The sequence below is a fragment of the Podarcis erhardii genome (assembly GCF_964252035.2).
Source record: "Podarcis erhardii genome assembly, chromosome: 12".
Lineage (NCBI taxonomy): Eukaryota > Metazoa > Chordata > Lepidosauria > Squamata > Lacertidae > Podarcis > Podarcis erhardii.
This window is the reverse complement of record NC_138513.1, coordinates 46,369,270-46,388,082: the sequence shown is the minus strand read 5'-3', so window position 1 is coordinate 46,388,082 and position 18,813 is coordinate 46,369,270. Positions and strand designations below refer to the sequence as shown.

Genomic DNA, 18,813 nt, shown 5'->3' with positions numbered 1-18,813 from the left:
GGCTTTTCACTTTCTGTTCTTACACTTCAGGAAGTAACCACCTTCCTTCCATTTGGGGTTAGGATTTGTGCTCCAGAAATTATTTCATATTTGTTTCTGATTTTTCTGGCAAATGTTAACTAAATCAGGTATTAGCTACCAGTATGTGGTTTTTCCATTTCCTTCAGTCCTTATCTTACTAGTTCTGTTTATCCTCCTGTGTATTTTACCACAAATATATATGTCAGACATCTCATGAAGTATGTTATTAACTATATTAAAAAAATACACCAAATTAGCCGTATACCGCAAACATTCTTTTCCACTTTACTTCAGTGATGAGCTGTGTATTGTTTGCTCAAGTTATTTTTTTTTTCTTGGTTACTTGGTATATTTGTAGCTTTCTCTTCCTCCTAGGGCAAGAACGAAAACAGTTTATTCCATGTATAGCCGAAAACCAGCAAAAGAAGTTAAAAGGGAATTGCTGAAGTTGGGAGTAAATTACTACATTTTAGAAGATTCTTGGTGCCTGAGGAGATCTAAGTAAGTAATCAGTATGTAAGTTTACCCTGTTCTTTTCCTATCAGTGATCAAGGGGTTCGAGTGCTTTCTTTGCACCGGCTGGTTAGGAGAAAGTGCAGGTGCAGAACTTTGGGATTTTTCTGTGACGTCTTGTCATGCTGAGGTGGTTTGGGAATTTGGCCACTCACCTTCTGTAAACCCCAAGACATTGGGTCAACTCTTATTGGTGGTGTCCACCTTTAGTTTTTGGAATTTGGGCAGTTGGTGCTAATGGTTGAAAGTGATCTTCAAAGCAATCCTTAAAATTAGAATTTTGCTTTTGTAGCCGCCGTGTCAGATACAATATATTACGCTTTTTGTTGCTTCTTATGTTCTGAATATTAATAAGATCTACTTGGATCTCTAAGGATTTTCTTAAGTTCGTATGAGCATCATTGTGGAACTTTGGAACCTAAGTTTTTGATGACCCTTAGTAAGGATTGGTCATTGAAATTAAATGGGTTTTTACATCAGGGACAGCCAATGTGGTTGTGCCTGCCCCCTCCTCCTAGTTTTGTTGGGAATACAGCTTCTGTCTTCCCTGACTTTTTCTGGCTGGGGCTAATGGGGATGTGAGTCCAAAACACATTGAGGGCACTACATTGGCTACCCCTGTCTTGGATAGAGCTGTGTGTGATTTAAATCCTCCTCATCCCTTGAGTCATTTTATATTGTGACTGCAGACAGATTCTGAATGAAGCTGCTTGAGCAGCACTGTCATTGTAAAGTTTCTTGGCAAGGATGCCAATTTTCATAGTATTTTGCTCTAGATTCCACTGCGTTGTTTAAATGTTGGTGTGGATTTTATTTTTTTTTAATCGTTTTTATTAAGTTTCCTATTTTAACAATCCAATCAAACCACATTAAATGTTCCAAATTATACAAATACATATCAAATAGTCCAAATATTCTGCCTAAATTATATATTTTTTTGTTGGGACTTCCCATGCTTCAAGTTCAGGGGGCCTCTGATCATCTCATATCTCTGCTGCCTTGGATAGTCTTTCCAATAGTTCCATTAAATCTTCCTGTTGTTAACCTTCCTTCTTTCATGGCCTCTGAGTTGTTTCCACAAGCGAGTTGAAGTAAGCAATGATGTATTTCTGTGTGGATTTTATACGTATGATTCTCCTCTATTGTTGCAGTATCTCCTCACACACTGGTGTTTGTGCCAAATCAATCCAAAAGTCATTTCGCTGCCAGCAGACACCATCTTCTCTCAGTTCCGATGAAATCAAATCTAGGCGTTTGCTCATTAATTTCCCCAGACCGCTTGCATCAAACATTAGCCTTTCCAGGGGAGATTTACCAAATCTGACTTGAAATACAGATAATGACATATTAAGAGTTTACCTCCCTCTATTTATAACTCTGCAGCTCAGTCTTATCCCATCATGGCGGATTTCCAAATTTAAAAGTGTGTCATGTCTCCTTCAACATTCTAGGAACCCATCCTGTTGGTACCTCAGGTTACAGACGCTTCAGGTTACAGACTCCGCTAACCCAGAAATAGTACCTCAGGTTAAGGACTTTGCTTCAGGATGAGAACAGAAATTGTGCGGTGGCAGCGGGAGGCCCCATTAGCTAAAGTGGTACCTCGGGTTAAGAACAGTTTCAGGTTAAGAATGGACCTCCGGAACGAATTAAATTCTTAACCCAAGGTACCACTGTAGCATGGATCCTAAGAAAGGTTGTGGATGAAAAGTTTCCCATCACCCCCTCTCCCCAGCAGGCATCTGCACACTTGATAAAGCCTCTCCTGAGGGTCGGGACCCTGCCTAAACAGTGTGAAATGGTGTCCAATTTTGGCCTAGATCCTAAATTGACTAGTTCACGGAATGAAAGTTTCCCAGTTGCATCCCACATTGTTCAGGAGGGACCTCAACCCTTAGGAGAGGCTTTAGAGGATGAATAGTGGGGTCTTAGGATTAAAGTGATTTAGTAAGTAAAAAAGTGACATGGGGGAAAGTATCGACTTTGTTGTCAGTAAAATAATTACACTTGATCACTGTTGTTCTTCCACCATTCACTCAAATGATGTGTATCCTGTTTGCTGACAATATTTAAATCCCTTTTAGGCCCGGCTGCAGCATGCCAGAAATCTGGGATATAGAAGATGCTGCCAATGCTGGAAAAGTTCCCTTGTGTACCCTCATGAGCATGGATTCCAGGCCATACTTCAGAACAGTGTTCAACAACAATGTATACAAAGTATTAGAAGTTACCCGGGAATGACTCTTCAGTGCAACACATTTTCTGACAGTATATGTATTTTTAAACTGGCAACTAAGCAAAAGAGAGCTCTCAATTCAGTGTCCATTAAAACCAACAGGACTTTTGACATTCATTTTAATGGATTGCACCATTAGACATAGGCTGCGTTCCAGAGAATTCTATGCTCAGGAAGTTCCTTTGTCAGTTGTAGCAACCAAAGCTTTGTGCCTACATAGGCTCTATCCCTTTTTCATATTTAAAACCGTGTAGCTGCATATAGGGCTACTTCATTGGATCAGCCTTAAATGGTGAGTCCAGTTATATTTATTTGGAAGTACATTCCATTGATGTAAATGATAACGGCTTCTGAATAAATACGTTCAGAATTGGAAGCGCTAGGGTGCCAGGAGTACAGTATACTGCAGGGATTACTAGACTTTTACAATGAGGACATTTTTAAAATATTCTCAGTCGTAGACTTGGGTCAGTTCTTTAAAATTTGCTATGCAAATGTTTATGTGTTCAAACATTTTTAAATAAATACTGATCCAAAGCAAGTGAGCAAAAATGGCTGTGGAAAAGTATGCCAGTTTTCAAAATCAGTGAAATTGCAGAGGCAGATGATCTTTCCTAGTATAGTCAGTGCATCTTTCAACCCGAAATAGCTAGGAAGGCGCAGCATTCCATACATAGTCGCCACATTATATTGCTAATCCCATTCCCCCAGCATGCATCTCATATTTCACCTTTTATGAATATGTATATTTTTTGTGACGGAATTGGATAGTTTTCACTATCTCATTTATGTGCAAGTGGCTGTTTTTATGAAAACCGATGAAAAATCCCCAATGTTTTAGGTCATTTTAGAGCTAGGTAATATATTTTAAGTTTTTGTTCTACATGGAAATTATTCTGAATAACTTTGAATTTCATATTTTAGATGGCAAATGTGCACAATCCACAATCTTCAGCCTTCTTTTTAAAGTAGTTGCTAAAATCAGACCAATGAAACTAATTTTAGTAAGCAGTATTTTTTCTACCAGATGTTGAAATGGTTTATCACCAAAGTAGACAAAACTTAACAAATTTTGCACATATGAAATATTAACAAGGAAAAAGTTTTCAGGGTTTAGAAAAATCTTTTTATGCTTTGGCCTTAATTTAGTAATAGAACATATTTTGCCTACCTTGTAGAAAGAGAGTCTAAATTGATAGGAAATAACATTCCCTGAGAAACAAAATGTAACTACTAGAGCAATGTAAAATAAATGGAAATAAACTCATTTCAGTTTTTGTGGCTCTTTTGTACATCTTTGAATAGTTAATTTATGTAAAAGTAAAACTAATAGTTTGGCAAATATTAAATAATCTACAACAGTATCTTTGCCATTTTTTTTAAACTGCCACGTATTTTGATTTCTGCTTTTAGTGAGATTCTGATGATGATGCACAGCTCAACTTCAGGCAGGAATTTGCTTTTTTATTGGTAGAGCAAGATTGTCATATGCGAGAGGTGGGGGAACACTCTGCCAAAAAGGCAATATGAATTCTGTTTATGCAACAGCTACTAAAAAACATTGCAAATCATCTAGATAAGGAACCATCTGGAAAACTGTTTGTTCAGCTCTCTGTTGAATTTTAACTTCTGTACTGCAGGCACAGCTTTGTCTGTGACTTAAATGTAGTAAATTCTGCAGCAAGAAGCATAATTTATTACATAGACTATTAAAGTGGATTTCAAGATAGTGATATAAGAGGGATTATCCATATTTTGGTTGTGCCTCAGATTGATTAAAGTGAGGAGAGCTAAAGAAAGGGTTTTAGTTGAATTTTTTTTTAAAAAAACAACAACCTCCTTTTGTTTCCTATTTGTTAAGACAACCACTAATGAGGATTGGGCTGTGGAAAATTAACATTCAAGAAGATGTCTTTTGTAATTATATTACAGCACAAAAATACTGTATTTTTATGCATTTTATGCCAATTGTTGATGTTCGTGGTTAAAATAAAAGCTTTGTTCATATTTGTGCTTCTGTGTAATAATTTCTGGAAAACTTTATCGTTGGAACATTTGGTCAGCAAGTATTTAAAAAATGGCATCAGTTAGCCTTAAGTTTCTTTTTAAAAGCTGCAATTCCACCATTGTTTTTAGGCATCAATTTATAAATAAAGTATCCATAAATAAATATTCAATATTATAAGAATGTTATTGGGTGTAACAAGACCATTTCTGCAAGTGTCTTGGAAGATGACTACCACATATTAAACTAAAAGTGACAGGACCCTCGTCGCCTTTTCACCAGAAGTCCCACCTTTTGATATGAAGTAGTATAAAGTCTATATTGCTTTTTTTTTTAGGGTATTACGTTTTGGTACCCCCAAACTGATGGAAGATGTTTTGAGTCCCTCCAATGAATGGTGTGATTCCAAGAGCATCCTGACAACAGAATAGTTTGTTTGGGGACCGTCAGCCCTCCCCTTTATCTCTGATGCTAAGGCAGATGTTTTGGGTCAGAATGAATATGTTTGGACACAGAATAATAATAAAAAAAGGTTCTCTGTGGGTTATTCCAGCTTCAAAATGGAATAAACCAATGACTCAAGCCACCAGCCATTTCCTGCTCCTTCTTAATACTACTTTTTATTTCCTCCAAACCAGTGAGAACAGCCTTACAGTTGGTTTTCTGGCAACAAAGGAGACTGGCTGTGTTATACTTGGCTTGATGTGATGGTAGGGACAGAGTGGGTGGATTGAGAGCCAGGGGCAAAGGTGACATTCCATTTGCTGACTTGCTAACCTATTCAGTTACAGTGGTACCTCGCAAGACGAATGCCTCGTAAGACGAAAAATGCGCAAGATGAAAGGGTTTTTCAATTTTTGAGTTGCTTCGCAAGACGATTTTCCCTATGGGCTTGCTTCGCAAGACCAAAATGTCTTGCGAGTTTGTTTCCTTTTTCTTACGTCCCAGGCACCAGGTGGCCGCGCGGATGGGTCGGCGCTGGCGGGAGCCTCATTTGTGGGCGCCGCCGCCACCGCCTTGTCACCTCTCCCTTCCAAATCCTGCGTGCAGCGCCCATACAGGATAGCCAGCACCAGCAGCGCCAAGAGCAGCGCGGCCAAGAGCAGTGCCAGCCGCGCGGCGGACTTTTTGCCCACGTAGAAGCTCGAGCACAACTTGACGGTCATGGTGGCCGGCTGAAAGCGAGGGGGGAGCCTGAGCGACTGAGGAAGAAATTCAGCACAGGATCCGTGCTTCGCAAGACAAAAAAAATCGCAAGACGAAACAACTCGCGGAACGAATTAATTTCGTCTTGCGAGGCACCACTCTACACCATGAAGCTCAGTTCCCTTGCATCACAGCTAAAGAACACCATGTGAATCTCATAATGTTCACGTACCATCATCCCAACATTCACTCACCTGAAACTGGCTGTGTTTAAAGTCTGGGGCTGAGGAAAATGTCAATCAGTCCATTATATAGTTATATCTGAAATTTCATGCACATCAGTTAATATATTGACGCTGCTCCACTGAATTGAAATTTCAGCCTTCACGACAGGAAAACTGCCAAGTAAACAGCTATTTTTGTGGAGGAGGGTCAAGATATTAACTGATATGCATGAAATTTCAGATATAGCTATATAATCCCTAGTGTAGTAAGATAAGACCTTGTATACACAGTCTATACTGCTAAATTGGTGACGTTTGGCTACTGAAAGAATTTGCAATACTTGTAGTATAATATCAAATTATAGCCAATCGAGTATTTAAGGAGGCAAACATACTGGTGAAGCATGATAACCCTCCTGGTGGAATGCTTGGCACCTGATCTTCTTAGAGCAAATACAAAAGATCTAACATAGTTCTTCTGTTATTCAATATGATTGTATAGACTTTCCTAAAGAAATGATTAATTTTCCACTGTAGGTTTCCAAACTATGGTCTGTGAGCTTCATTCAGGTGGCCTGTGGTTTGCCTGCATCAAATATTCACAATGATTTTTAACTCTCTTTCTTGCCTTTTATTTCTTGTACTGTATTTTAGTGCATTACAATTTTGAATTCCAGGGAAAACTACAATTAAAAACCATCCAGCATCCAGCACAGTGCATCACAATTGCTACCACAGGCAAGAAACTCACTATCCGCTCTCCCAAGAGCCCAAGCAATTCTCAAATGTTCTGTGGTCAGGGGAGCGGCAGGAGTTGGGGAGCCACTGTTTGCCAGCAAAGTTTTAAATGCAAATCAAAAAGTTTCCCTACATTCTTGGACTTGGCATAGTGGAGACTCACGCTTTTCCTTATCTTAGGGCTCTTCAAGACATAGCCCATAGAATAGAATCATAGAGTTGGAAGAGACCACAAGGGCTATCGAGTCCAACCCCCTGCCAAGCAGGAAACACCATCAGAGTACTCCTGACATATGGTTGTCAAGCCTCTGCTTAAAGACCTCCAAAGAAGGAGACTCCACCACACTCCTTGGCAGCAAATTCCACTGTCGAACAGCTCTCACTGTCAGGAAGTTCCAGCCCAATCGCTGATGCAGCAGCCTACGTGCTGTTCTTGCTTGGAAGGACACTGTTTCAGCCGTGTTTGTGACAGCACTTAAACTTACAATGGCTTAGGCTAATGTTAGATCAATATGTTAAAAACCTGGGAGGTGGGAACCAAGCAGGATTGGGGCTGCACTCAGCTCGGGGATTCCTGGGTTAGACAGACCAATTGTCTGGCTGAATATAAGGCTATGATTTTTGCATTGCAAGAGGTTGGTCTAGATTACGCTTGGAGATACCTCCCAACTCAACAATTCTATGATTCTACGACTGTGCTAGCCGTATTCAGCTCCAAGATTGGAAGGTGACTATTTTGCTTCCTAAAATATATTGCAATTGCAATTTGGATTCTTCATACATTTTCTTCCCTTGAAATATAGAATCATAGAATTGTAGAGTTGAAAGGTACCTTGAGGGTCATTAAACCCAACCCCCTGTAACGCAGGAATCTCCACTAAAGCATTCATGACAGATGGCCATCCACCCTCTGCTTAAAAACCTTCAAGGAAGGAGACTGTTCCACTGTCGAACAGAAAGTTCTTCCTAATGTTTAGTTGGAATCTTCTTTCTTGTAACTTGAATCCATTGGTATGGATCCTACTCTCCATATCAGGAGAAAACAAGCTTGCTCCATCTTCCATGTGAAAGCCTTTCAGATATTTGAAGATGTCTATCATATCAGTCCCCTTCATGGATCACTGCCTTGCCGTGGCAAAGGGGCTTGGATAACTCAGAGAAGCTATGAACTATGCCGAGCAGGGCACCCAAGATGAACAGGTCATAGTGGAGAGTTTTGACCAAACGTGATCCACCTGGAGGAGGAACCGGCAAGCCACTCCAGTATCCCTGCCAAGAAAACTACATGAACAAAGACAACTGGTGCTGGAGGAGACTCTTGAGAGTCCCATGGACTGCAAGAAGATCAAACCTATCCATTCTTAAGGAAATCAGCCCTGAGTGCTCACTGGAAGGACAGATCCTGAAGCTGAGGCTCCAATACTTTGGCCACCTCAGGAGAAGAGAAGACTCCCTGGAAAAGACCCTGATGTTGGGAAAGATGGAGGGCACAAGGAGAAGGGGACGACAGAGGACGAAATGATTGGATAGTGTTCCTAAAGCTACCAGCATGAATTTGACCAAACTGCGGGAGGCAGTGGAAGACAGGAGTGCCTGGCGTGCTCTGGTCCATGGGGTCATGAAGAGTCGGACACGACTAAATGACTAAACAACAAAATCATATCAGTGTCCTCTTTTCCAAGCTAAATATACCCCAATCCCTCAATCATTTCCTCATAAGGGTTGGTTTCAGACCTTTTATCATCTTGGTCGTCCTCCTCTGCACACGTTCCCACTTGTCAATATCCATCTTAAATTGCAGTATCCAGAACTGGACACAGCAGTCCAGGGTGGTCTGACCAAGGCAGAATAGAATGAGATTATTACTTCCCTTGACTGGGGCCCTATGCTTCTGTTGACTATTAGTTCAACTAAGTACCTGGGGTGTGGGAAAGTTGAAAACCCAACCCCCAAAAATGATAATGCATCCAGCAGTTCCAAAGACTTCATCATTCAACCTTCATTTGTTTCTGAAGCTTTAGTGTCTATGTGTTTCAATTATGGCTACAAGTCTGCCAAGCGAGAAGACCGTCTGTTTGAGTGGGCTCATCAGCCAGCTAAGCCGCATTGTTACCTGCTATTTGAACATATGTATATGGCAAGAAATCTAGGGCTGAAGAATAGACAGAATTACGGTGCACAGACTTACAGCTGCTTCCCTGCGGTTAGAATAAAGAAATAGTGGCAGCTGAAGAAATGTGTTGCAGTAGAACCATTTTTCAAAATCAACAATGGTTTCTCATTTTCAGACTGTGCGCTATGCTTCAGGATAAATGTTAAAGACTGGATATCTACTGAGCATAGAATTTTTTGGAGAATACTGAAGGACGCATCCCTTACCTGGGAGGAAACATGGCCAATGGTCAGGGATGATAAGAGTTGCAGTGCAACAATATCTGGAGAGCCAGGTTCTCCATCCTTGCTGTAGATGTTCTTTGTGGCCTTTGAGCAGTCCAGCTTTGTGAACTAAACCTGCACAGACCAACTGCAGAAGCTTCCAGAACTGCCCTTCTCCATTAAAGAGGATGCTTGTCGCAGTTGGATTCTACATTGCAGATCCTTCATCAAGCAGGAGGGTGAATGAGATGACCTTTTAAAGTCCCTTCTGATTCTTTTTAGTAAAATCAATTTGTTGTTATTGTTTAACAACAATAAAGAAACCCACAATTAAGTAACCACCTGTAGTATTGCTACAGATAGGGAAGCCTACAACGCAATAAAAGAAAAATCATGCTTGCATAGCTGGAGACCAGAAAATCACTCCCAAAAGAAATTGGAGCAGCATTTTAATCCCTTGCCTTAGTGTAAGTAATAAATAGGAAGCAAAGACTCCAATAATTTTTCTGATTATGTTTCTACCCTTGACCCTTTACATTGTGGAGTCCATTTCTTGTCTGAAGCTGACTACCAGAGCCTCCTATCCCAATTATTAACAGAGGGGTTCCTCAAATCTTTCCAGTGGCAAAAATTCTCCAGCCTGGAAGCTACTAGCTATTTAAGTATCAGTACTTTGTGCGTCAAGGGTTGTCAGCTTCCATCTTTAAAAATAGAAGTGCGCAGGCAGGGTCAGGTAGCTCAGGTTGCAGTACAATCTAGCTTATTAAAATGAAATTTGTTCCCCGGGATTTCAGTTCCTTTTCAAAGGTTCACCATGGGTAAAGCAGTGTACCTTTAATTGAACATTCTCCGCAGCTCAGAGTTGACAGATTCAGATTAATGTAACTAACTTAAATCAGAATTCAATGTCACCTGTGTATTAATTTTAGTCCTGTTCCCAAGTTTTGCAGAAATGGGCTTCACTTATCCACTCCGTGTCTGTGAACTGCACATTCAGATGTGCCTCCTTTTCTCTCACTACCCCCCTCTGTCTAGGTATTGAGCATCTATTAAGAGTTGGTACATAGCTTTTCTGTGCACTCTGGCTTCCGTTGCGCCAGAAGTGATTTAGTCATGCTGGACACACGAACCGGAAAGCTGTCTGTGGACAAATGCCGTCTCCCTTGGCCTGAAAAGTGTGATGAGTGCCGCACCCCATAGTCGCCTTTGACTGGACCTAACCATCCAGTGGTCCTTTACCTTTTTACATGGCTGAAACAAGTACTTTCAAGTACTTTCACGCACACCCCTTCAAAGAGAAGGAATGCGGGGGACTTTCAGTTCTGAGTACATAATGAGAGAAGGAATTCTTAGGTCTTTCTAATAAGAGCAGAGCCAGGAAGCATTTTTATTCTTTTTGAGTCAGGTGCACACTTGTAACACAAGTCCCCTTCCCACCCTGAAAGTCTAGTCTGTTGAAAAATTCAAGGGCTGTTTGTGGTTCTTTAGCTTCATGTACACATTGAAGCCCTATGCACACTCAGGACAGGGATAAGTCCCACTGTGTTCAATGAAGCTATAACCCCTCTGAAATATACTCGGAATCCTGCAGTGATTTCATGCTCTTTATTGCAGCTTGTAAAACAGTGATTGAATTTCCCCCCAAACTTCAGGCTTTTATATACATTGTTTACACAATGAGTCCCGTCCGATTGGCTGATTCTGCTTCCCTCCTGAAGCCTGATTGGTCTTCTCCTGCAGGCCAATCAGTTGTTGCTTTCTATGATCGTACCAGCCTAAATAGGCTGATTAACTTCCTCCTGGAGCCTGATTGGTCTTCTCCTGCAAGCCAATTAGTTGCTGCATTCTAGGATCCTACCTGCCTATTGTTCTAGGGTCCAAGCTTAGTACCTAACACCCTCCCTGCCCAACTTTTCTGGGTTGGGTATGGAGCAAGGATTGTGATTTTTCTAAAGCTAGATTATTATGCTGAATTCTTTGCAGAAGTGGTAAAGCAGGTTGCAAAGATGTTCCTTGGAGAAATTATATGCAACTGTCCCAGATGGGATCCCATATGCCTTATTCCAGCATATACTGAGCTAGAGGTTTAGTTTATGGAAATAAAGAAAATATTTACATTACACTTGAAGCTTGCAAAGTAATGTGTGGCTGAGATTGTCAACGAACCTTCTTCCTTTCCAGGAATCCAGAAAGATAAGCCAACACAACATTCTTGTTGTTGCCACCATGATGAAATGTGTTCGCAGAGCCACCACTAACGTTTGCAAAATTCAAAGCAGAATGTTAGTTTTTCTGAACCCTGAAAGCTGGTTGGAATGCAGGAACTGTGCCTTGAAGTCTCCATGGGTTCTTGAAATCTGCTAAGAGCTGGAGACATGACAGATATTTAGAAGAAGGGAAAATGAGTGCTGTTCCGCTCCTGTTCTTCAAACAGGATGAGTTAAAGACAAGGTGGGTGTTGTCGAAACATTAAGAGAAAGCCCTGAACTTTAAAAGAGATTCTGTAATGGAATATGAGTTTTGCAGTGTTCTGGAATGCAGCCAGGCATATCTGCAGGGACTTCTTTTGAATGTGTTGCCTCCCATTTTAGGAGAAAGGTGGCTCAACTTGATGGCTAGGAGGCACCTTCAACTCTGCTAGCACCTTCTTCATTTTCAAGTGGGCAATCGCCCATCTCTGTAATGTCACACATCAATTGTCTGCTATTGTTTCGTTTGGTTCTGATCACAGAAAGATGGCGATTATCCTAACCCTATCCTTCAGATCTTATATGTTCACTTCATTGCCATAGCATTCATGTGTTGCGCATCACAGCAGATTCACCTCCAGCCCTTTTCCCTCCAGATAAATGAATGATATCCAATTCTCATATTATTTTGGGGGTGGGTCTGGCATCGGCACCCAAATTCCTCAGGCAGCTGCCAGGGCCAGTTAGTGCCCACTGCTGCTGTCAGTATTTCATTCTCTCATCGCAGGATCATGTGATCCTTATTTACATTCCACACTGCTGGAAGTGTGGAACGGAAACTCAGATACAGAACTTCTGTTCTTTGTGCTTTTGTTTTCTGCTCTTCTTTCTCTACTCTCGGACAGAGAAGACACATGTGTGAGATGCTGTTCACACTAGCCATGTTTTGTTGTTTTGATTTGCTGTAAATAAAGAAAATCATGATGCGACATGCCTACACAGCCTCACTTCTTATGGAACTCTGCTAAGCAAATTTCCTGTGAAGCCCTGGAACAATGATACTTTGGGGGCATTTTAGGAAATTTGAATTTCAAGCTGTCCAAGTGCTCATTGAGTTACCCCAGTGCTGTGCCCACTTCCTCTCCCCACAAGTAAGCCTGCCAGGCCTCATGGGGAGGCATTGATATAGGAAAGGGCCATCTATGGGGCATTGTGTTGAGAGCCCTCTCAAACTTGAAGCTGCGCCTATGGTATTTTCTGTGCCAGACCATGACATGGATGCTAAGAATTACACATGAAGTTCTGGTTACAGATAGGTAGCCGTGTTGGTCTGCCATGGTCAAAACAAAATAAAAAAATTCCTTCCAGTAGCACCTTAAAGACCAACTGAGTTAGTTCTAGGTATGAGCTTTCGTGTGCATGCACACTTCTTCAGATACACTGAAACAGAAGTCACCGGACCTTTCTATATAGTGAGAAGGTGGGGAGGGGTATTACTCAGAAGGGTGGTGGGAATGGGTGATTGGCAGATATTGATTGACATGAAGTTCTGCTTGGAGAATAAAGGTAAAGGTACCCCTGACCGTTAGGTCCAGTCGCGGACGACTCTGGGGTTGCGTGCTCATCTCGCTCTATAGGCCAAGGGAGCCGGCACTTGTCTGCAGACAGCTTCCAGGTCATGTGGCCAACATGACTAAGCCACTTCTGGCAAACCGGAGCAGCGCACTGAAACACCATTTACCTTCCCGCCGGAGCGGTACCTATTTATCTACTTGCACTTTGACGTGCTTTCGAACTGCTAGGTGGGCAGGAGCAGGGATTGAGCAATGGGAGCTCACCCCCTCGTGGGATTTGAACTGCTGACCTTCTGATCGGCAAGCCCAAGAGGCTCAGTAGTTTAGACCACAGCCCCACCTGCATCCTCATCACTGGAGAATATAGCACCACAAAGCCGCTACAAAGAGTGCAAGGATTTCTGGGATGGGGTTTGATGTGGGGGCACAATTGCAGAAGCACAATTGCCTTCTGTTCATGCTCGGAGTCCATTGGATCCAAGCCTGTTAGCCCTAGTCAAATTGATACGCACATGTCTCATTTCTCATTTTGAGAGAGATGCACGTTTCAATGGGAGCAAAGCAATCCAGGGATTATCCAAAAGTACACGAAGGAGCGAAATGTTCATTTTATTAATTTTGGCAGAGATGCTGCAAGTGTACTGAATCACTTGGTGAAGAGTGGTGGTGAGCAAACATTAATTATTCTTAGGAGAAGACCTCATTTGAACAAAATGGCTGAAGCAACAAGTGAAGATACAAATTGCATATTAATTTTTGCCTGTCTTACAACAAGAAACTTGAAAACATTGAACTCAATTACTGCTAGGGGGGAAACAGGACCTTGAGAGTATATAGCTTACTGGATAGTTGGAACCCAGAATTCTGAGGAATGAAATTAATGGAAAAACTCAAACACAAGGGTAGCGCACTGCGAAAATGGCAATGGGCAACTTCCAATCAATTTGGAATTGCTTTATTACATGAGCAGTTCAGTCGGGGCATAGATGTAAACCACCACTGACACCTTTGGAAAGACTATCTGAGGTAAGATCGACAAATAAATAATAGTGATTTTTGGAGCAGACACACTGGACTCGATGGATGAAAAGGGAATTTGTAACCTTGTTAAACATTGTTGGTTTTGAGTGAGTGGTTGAATGAGTAAACAATAAAAATCTCAGGGAATCTTTGCTACCTACTAAGATTTACAGATCAACACACAGGAACAGGGCCTAGTGAAACTGGCACCTTTATTCCCAGAAAAAACTTGCTTAGTTCATTTGTATAACAGTGTCAGAGAACTGATTTTTGGACCAGATTGGATTTTTTTAAAAAACCATTTTATACTCTTATGAACCCCTTTTCCCAGTCACTGTTACAACATTTATTTATTGTCAGTTCAGTGTTATCCTCTAGGTGCCCTACAGAACAGAGAAATAGTACAGGAAGCTTATAGCTTAGGTCCCATACCATTAGAACAAATGGGGAGCAAGTCCTGATGCAGGAGTAAGATGGAGTACAGAGGAAAGGGTTAGGACACAGTTCACTGCCTTACTGCTACTAAGCCAAAGTACCGTATTTTTCACTCTGTAAGACGCACAAGACCACAAGACACACCTAGTTTTTGGAGGAGGAAAACAAGAAAAAAAAGATTCTGAATCTCAGAAGCCAGAACAGCAAGAGGGATCAATTCCTCTTGCTGTTCTGGCTTCTGGGATAGCTGCACAGTCTGCATTTGCACCATAAGACGCACACACGCACATTTCCCCTTACTTCTTAGTAGGGAAAAAGTGAGTCTTATAGAGCAAAAAATACGGTATGTGTAAAATTAAAATTAAGTCCCACTGAAATCAATTGGGATAAATTAGCTTGGCTCAAGAGCTCTAATTTAGCTGGATTTTGAATCGATCCCTTTTGTCTCCTGAAGCGTTGCAGTCTGAACAGTGTATAAGTTGCGTAGTGAGGATCAGCATGTTCTGTTGTTATGAAAACCATGATTTTATTCAGTTTTTTAATACATGGCTGTTTTAATGTGAATTGTCTGGGGTTCTTCAGCTTTAAGTTAGCTTTTGCTTCTTCTCAAAACTAATGCCCTTCCAATCAAAATACTTTCAGCATTCCTGGTCCGATGTTCCTTGCCATTACTTTTTACCTTGTCTATCTCCAAAGACCCTCTAGTCAACACAGTTCCCTACGTTCCTAGAATATACAACATTTAAACTTCAGAAAGGTTAATTGATAAGGGAATATAGCGGAAAGGGGCAAATGCCAGCAAAATAATACCAAGCCTTAATTAGAGTGAGAATAAAACAAGCTAACACTCTGCAGCTAAAACAGCTGGTGGAGACTGAAAATTTAAATTAATTGTCAAATAATTCTTCTGTTGGCTGCTGTGGAGGAAAGCAAGTGATTTATGAACACAAGCTGCAATTGGCTTCGCAAAAGCACTTTTTCTCCCGGTTCCCACAGAGCGCCTGAGCCCCCAGTGCCCCAGGAGGTAGTGTGATGGCTGCCTTTTTTGTTTCTTGAAAAGTAAAGGTAAAGGTAAAGGGACCCCTGACCATTAGGTCCAGTCATGGCCAACTCTGGGGTTGCGGCGCTCATCTCGCTTTATTGGCCGAGGGAGCCGGCGTACAGCTTCCAGGTCATATGGCCAGCATGACTAAGCTGCTTCTGGCGAACCAGAGCAGTGCACGGAAACACCGTTTACCTTCCCGCTGGAGCGATACCTACTTATCTACTTGCACTTTTTGGAGTGCTTTTGAACTGCTAGGTTGGCAGGAGCTGGGACCGAGCAATGGGAGCTCACCCCGTCATGGGGATTCGAACCGCCAACCTTATGATTGGCAAGCCCAAGAGGCTCAGTGGTTTAGACCAGAGGAGTGACAAGTGATGGTCCTCACTCAAAAATCCCAATGTGCCCAAGGCCTTAAAAAGGGCAAAAGCTTGACAGCAACCCAACAAAGCAGACTTAACAATGGACAACGTGGTCTTTTCTATGTGTTTAAAATGACTCCATCAATTCAAGGCATACATACACTTTTAATGAGGTGATTATACAAAATATTCGTTTGACTTCACCCCCAATGCGCCTTCCTCCATTGTCTCCTGAGACTGACGGATGACAACAAAACAGAATACCTGAATTCTGTAGATGACACAGGCGCACTCACTAAAAGTAAATACGTGATCAGACGAGAAAACACGCAAAACTGAATAATTATGAAATGCTTATTTTTGGCATAGTTTTCTAGCTACCAACTATCTGCAGCTTTGGCTTGCGTTTTATTAATTGATCCTCTGCTGGTCGTCGTCAAATGATGAAACGAAGCTAAAATTATACATTTGAAGGAAATGGCAAATGTTACCGGTGGTTTTAGTTTTAAATTCTGTTTAAATATATTATTGTTATATATTTGTTTGACCTACCGGTAAGTACCTTGGCTATAGTACTTTGTGGGAAGTTTTATTTTTGGAAGAGTGGATGCAGTGCCTCTGTATTTGTAACCATGTGCGACTCATGGCTTAATTTTAAATTTGCATCTAAAAAAATAGTTCCAGCTAATTTATCTGATGCTTTTACTAGTGAGTGCTTTTGCCTCGCTGCATTTATTATACCCTTGAGCAAATACCGCTGTCAACTCTTCAACCTCTCTGTCTGAAGAGGGCTTTTGTAGCCCATCTGCTTCTGAGTTGCAAAATGGTTGTCAAGCACAGTTTATTTGGGAATATTTTCCATTATTTTTAAGTGTATGCAAGTTTCCAGATCAATAATATATTAGCCAGTTGTTTAAATCAATGAATAGTTGAAAGGACAACTTATGTGAGATGGACACACACATACAATAAATTGCATATCCACGTTCATACCCACATGCACAAAGGATTCATGAAGAGACCTCTTAGGTGGGGTAGATCCTCACACACTCCCATAAATTGCGTCTCCAAAGTACCTACCCATATACACAAAGGGACCTTGACCTTGGTTTGTCTAGTAAGGAGAGAAAAATGGTAGCCATCTTCCCTCCAGCATAACTTCTTATTATTGTGCCTCTTTTTAAAATAATTTTTAAAATAAATTTTCTTTTCAATGCAAAATTACAACAAAAATTACAAACACTGAATCCAAAATGAAACTATACAAACAAGAAAGAAAAACAGAACACAAAAGAAAGAAACAACAACAACAAAAGCACTCATCTACAAATAAAACCATATCTTCATTCTAATCTAGTCATTGCATACATATACACATATTGACTTCCTTCCTTTGTTCTAAGACCTCGGGAATTTTACTCTTTCTAAATTGTTGTGTCTAATGTAGATTACTTCTATCTTTATACTTTTTACACCATTTTTCTTTTTCTTTAACCCTGCAAAGCATCATTCATTACATACCGATATGCTTACTCCAGAACAATGTAAATTTTGTGAATATATAAATCTGGCAAGACTCACAGCATTCATAAGGGGACAATCGGACCGGAAATTATTAAAAGAATGAGTATGTGCTAAAGAGTATATGAAAAAACATTGTCCTGGAAACATTATTGTGCCTCTCATTGCGCTGCCAATGAGGCAACATGAGGCAATTGCCTCAGGTGGCAGGAACATTCAGGGGCAGCAGATCACAATGCTGATCTTTATTCCCCTCTTGTTCCTGACGTAGATCTTCACTCATTCACCTCAGGTGCCCAAATGTCTTAGGTGGCCCTGATCTCAAAGCCTTTCTCCCCATGTAGGCTGATATTCAGGAAAGGAGCTCTTTACCCTCTCCCTCCACTTCTCATCATGCCGTGGCCTCCCAAGATTTGATTTCCCTTCCATTGTGTGCCTCAGCATTGTCCTTTGGGCACCGTCTGAAGACATATTTATTCATTCAGGCCGTTATATGGTACGCTGGTTTGACATCAACTGATAGGAAGTGCCTACAGAGGGTGGTGAATACAGCACAAGATATTATGGGCTGTCCCGTGAATCCGCTGGATGAAATAGCGGAAGAACGTTGCCTCAGGAGAGTGAGGAAAATTCTCGGGGATGATTCACACCCTGGCCGGCACTTTCTTGATCTCCTGCCCTCAGACAGAAGATATAGAAGCATGATTAGTCACGCCAACAGGGTAAAGAACAGCTTCTATCCATGGGCTGTTAGGCTGCTGAATGAAAAGATAACAACAGGGCAACTGACTTTGGGGTTTGGAGGATGTATGTCAGTAAACGAGTGGCTGACCTAGCCACTGTGATCCACGCGACGGTCACCTCCAGACTGGATTATTGTAACTCGCTCTACGTGGGGCTGCCCTTGAGACTGACCCAGAAACTCCAGCGGGTGCAGAATGCCGCGGCGAGACTCCTTATGGGGTCTTCGCTGCGAGATCACATTCATCCGGTACTATACCAGCTGCACTGGCTCCCGGTGGAGTACAGGATCAGGTTTAAGGTGCTGGTTTTAACCTTTAAAGCCCTATATGGCCTAGGACCCTCGTACCTATGGGACCTCCTCTCCTGGTATGTCCCACAGAGGAACTTACGGTCTGCAAATAAAAACTTCTTGAAGATCCCAGGCCACAGAGAGGTTAGGCTGGCCTCAACTAGAGCCAGGGCCTTTTCGGCTGTGGCTCCAATCTGGTGGAACGCTCTGTCACAAGAGACTAGGGCCCTGCAGGACTTGACATCTTTCCGCAGGGCCTGCAAGACAGAGCTGTTCCACCAGGCCTTTGGTCAGGGCGCAGCCTGACCCCCCTCCTCTGGCAATCTGCACAGAATTTTGCTTATTGGTTGCCATAAATTTGATTTTAATTAATTTTTA

General features: G+C 41.6%; 1 protein-coding gene and 1 long non-coding RNA gene across 2 annotated transcripts in view; one reads left to right on the top strand and one right to left on the bottom strand.

Moving 5' to 3' along the window:
• LOC309326292 overlaps positions 1 to 2,002 on the bottom strand; it is a 300,370-nt gene extending 298,368 nt beyond the window's left edge. Inside the window, exon 1 of the long non-coding RNA XR_014150270.1 lies at positions 1,894 to 2,002. This is a non-coding gene — a long non-coding RNA (uncharacterized lncRNA). The remainder of the gene's footprint in view (positions 1 to 1,893) is intronic.
• The window catches only part of DPY19L1 (dpy-19 like C-mannosyltransferase 1), a 45,794-nt gene extending 41,205 nt beyond the window's left edge, over positions 1 to 4,589 (top strand). The window contains exons 22-23 of the mRNA XM_081834791.1: positions 397 to 522; positions 2,619 to 4,589. Coding sequence (XP_081690917.1) covers positions 397 to 522; positions 2,619 to 2,775 — 283 coding nt within the window. The 3' untranslated portion in view covers positions 2,776 to 4,589. The remainder of the gene's footprint in view (positions 1 to 396; positions 523 to 2,618) is intronic.
• Positions 4,590 to 18,813: the final 14,224 nt, after the last annotated feature.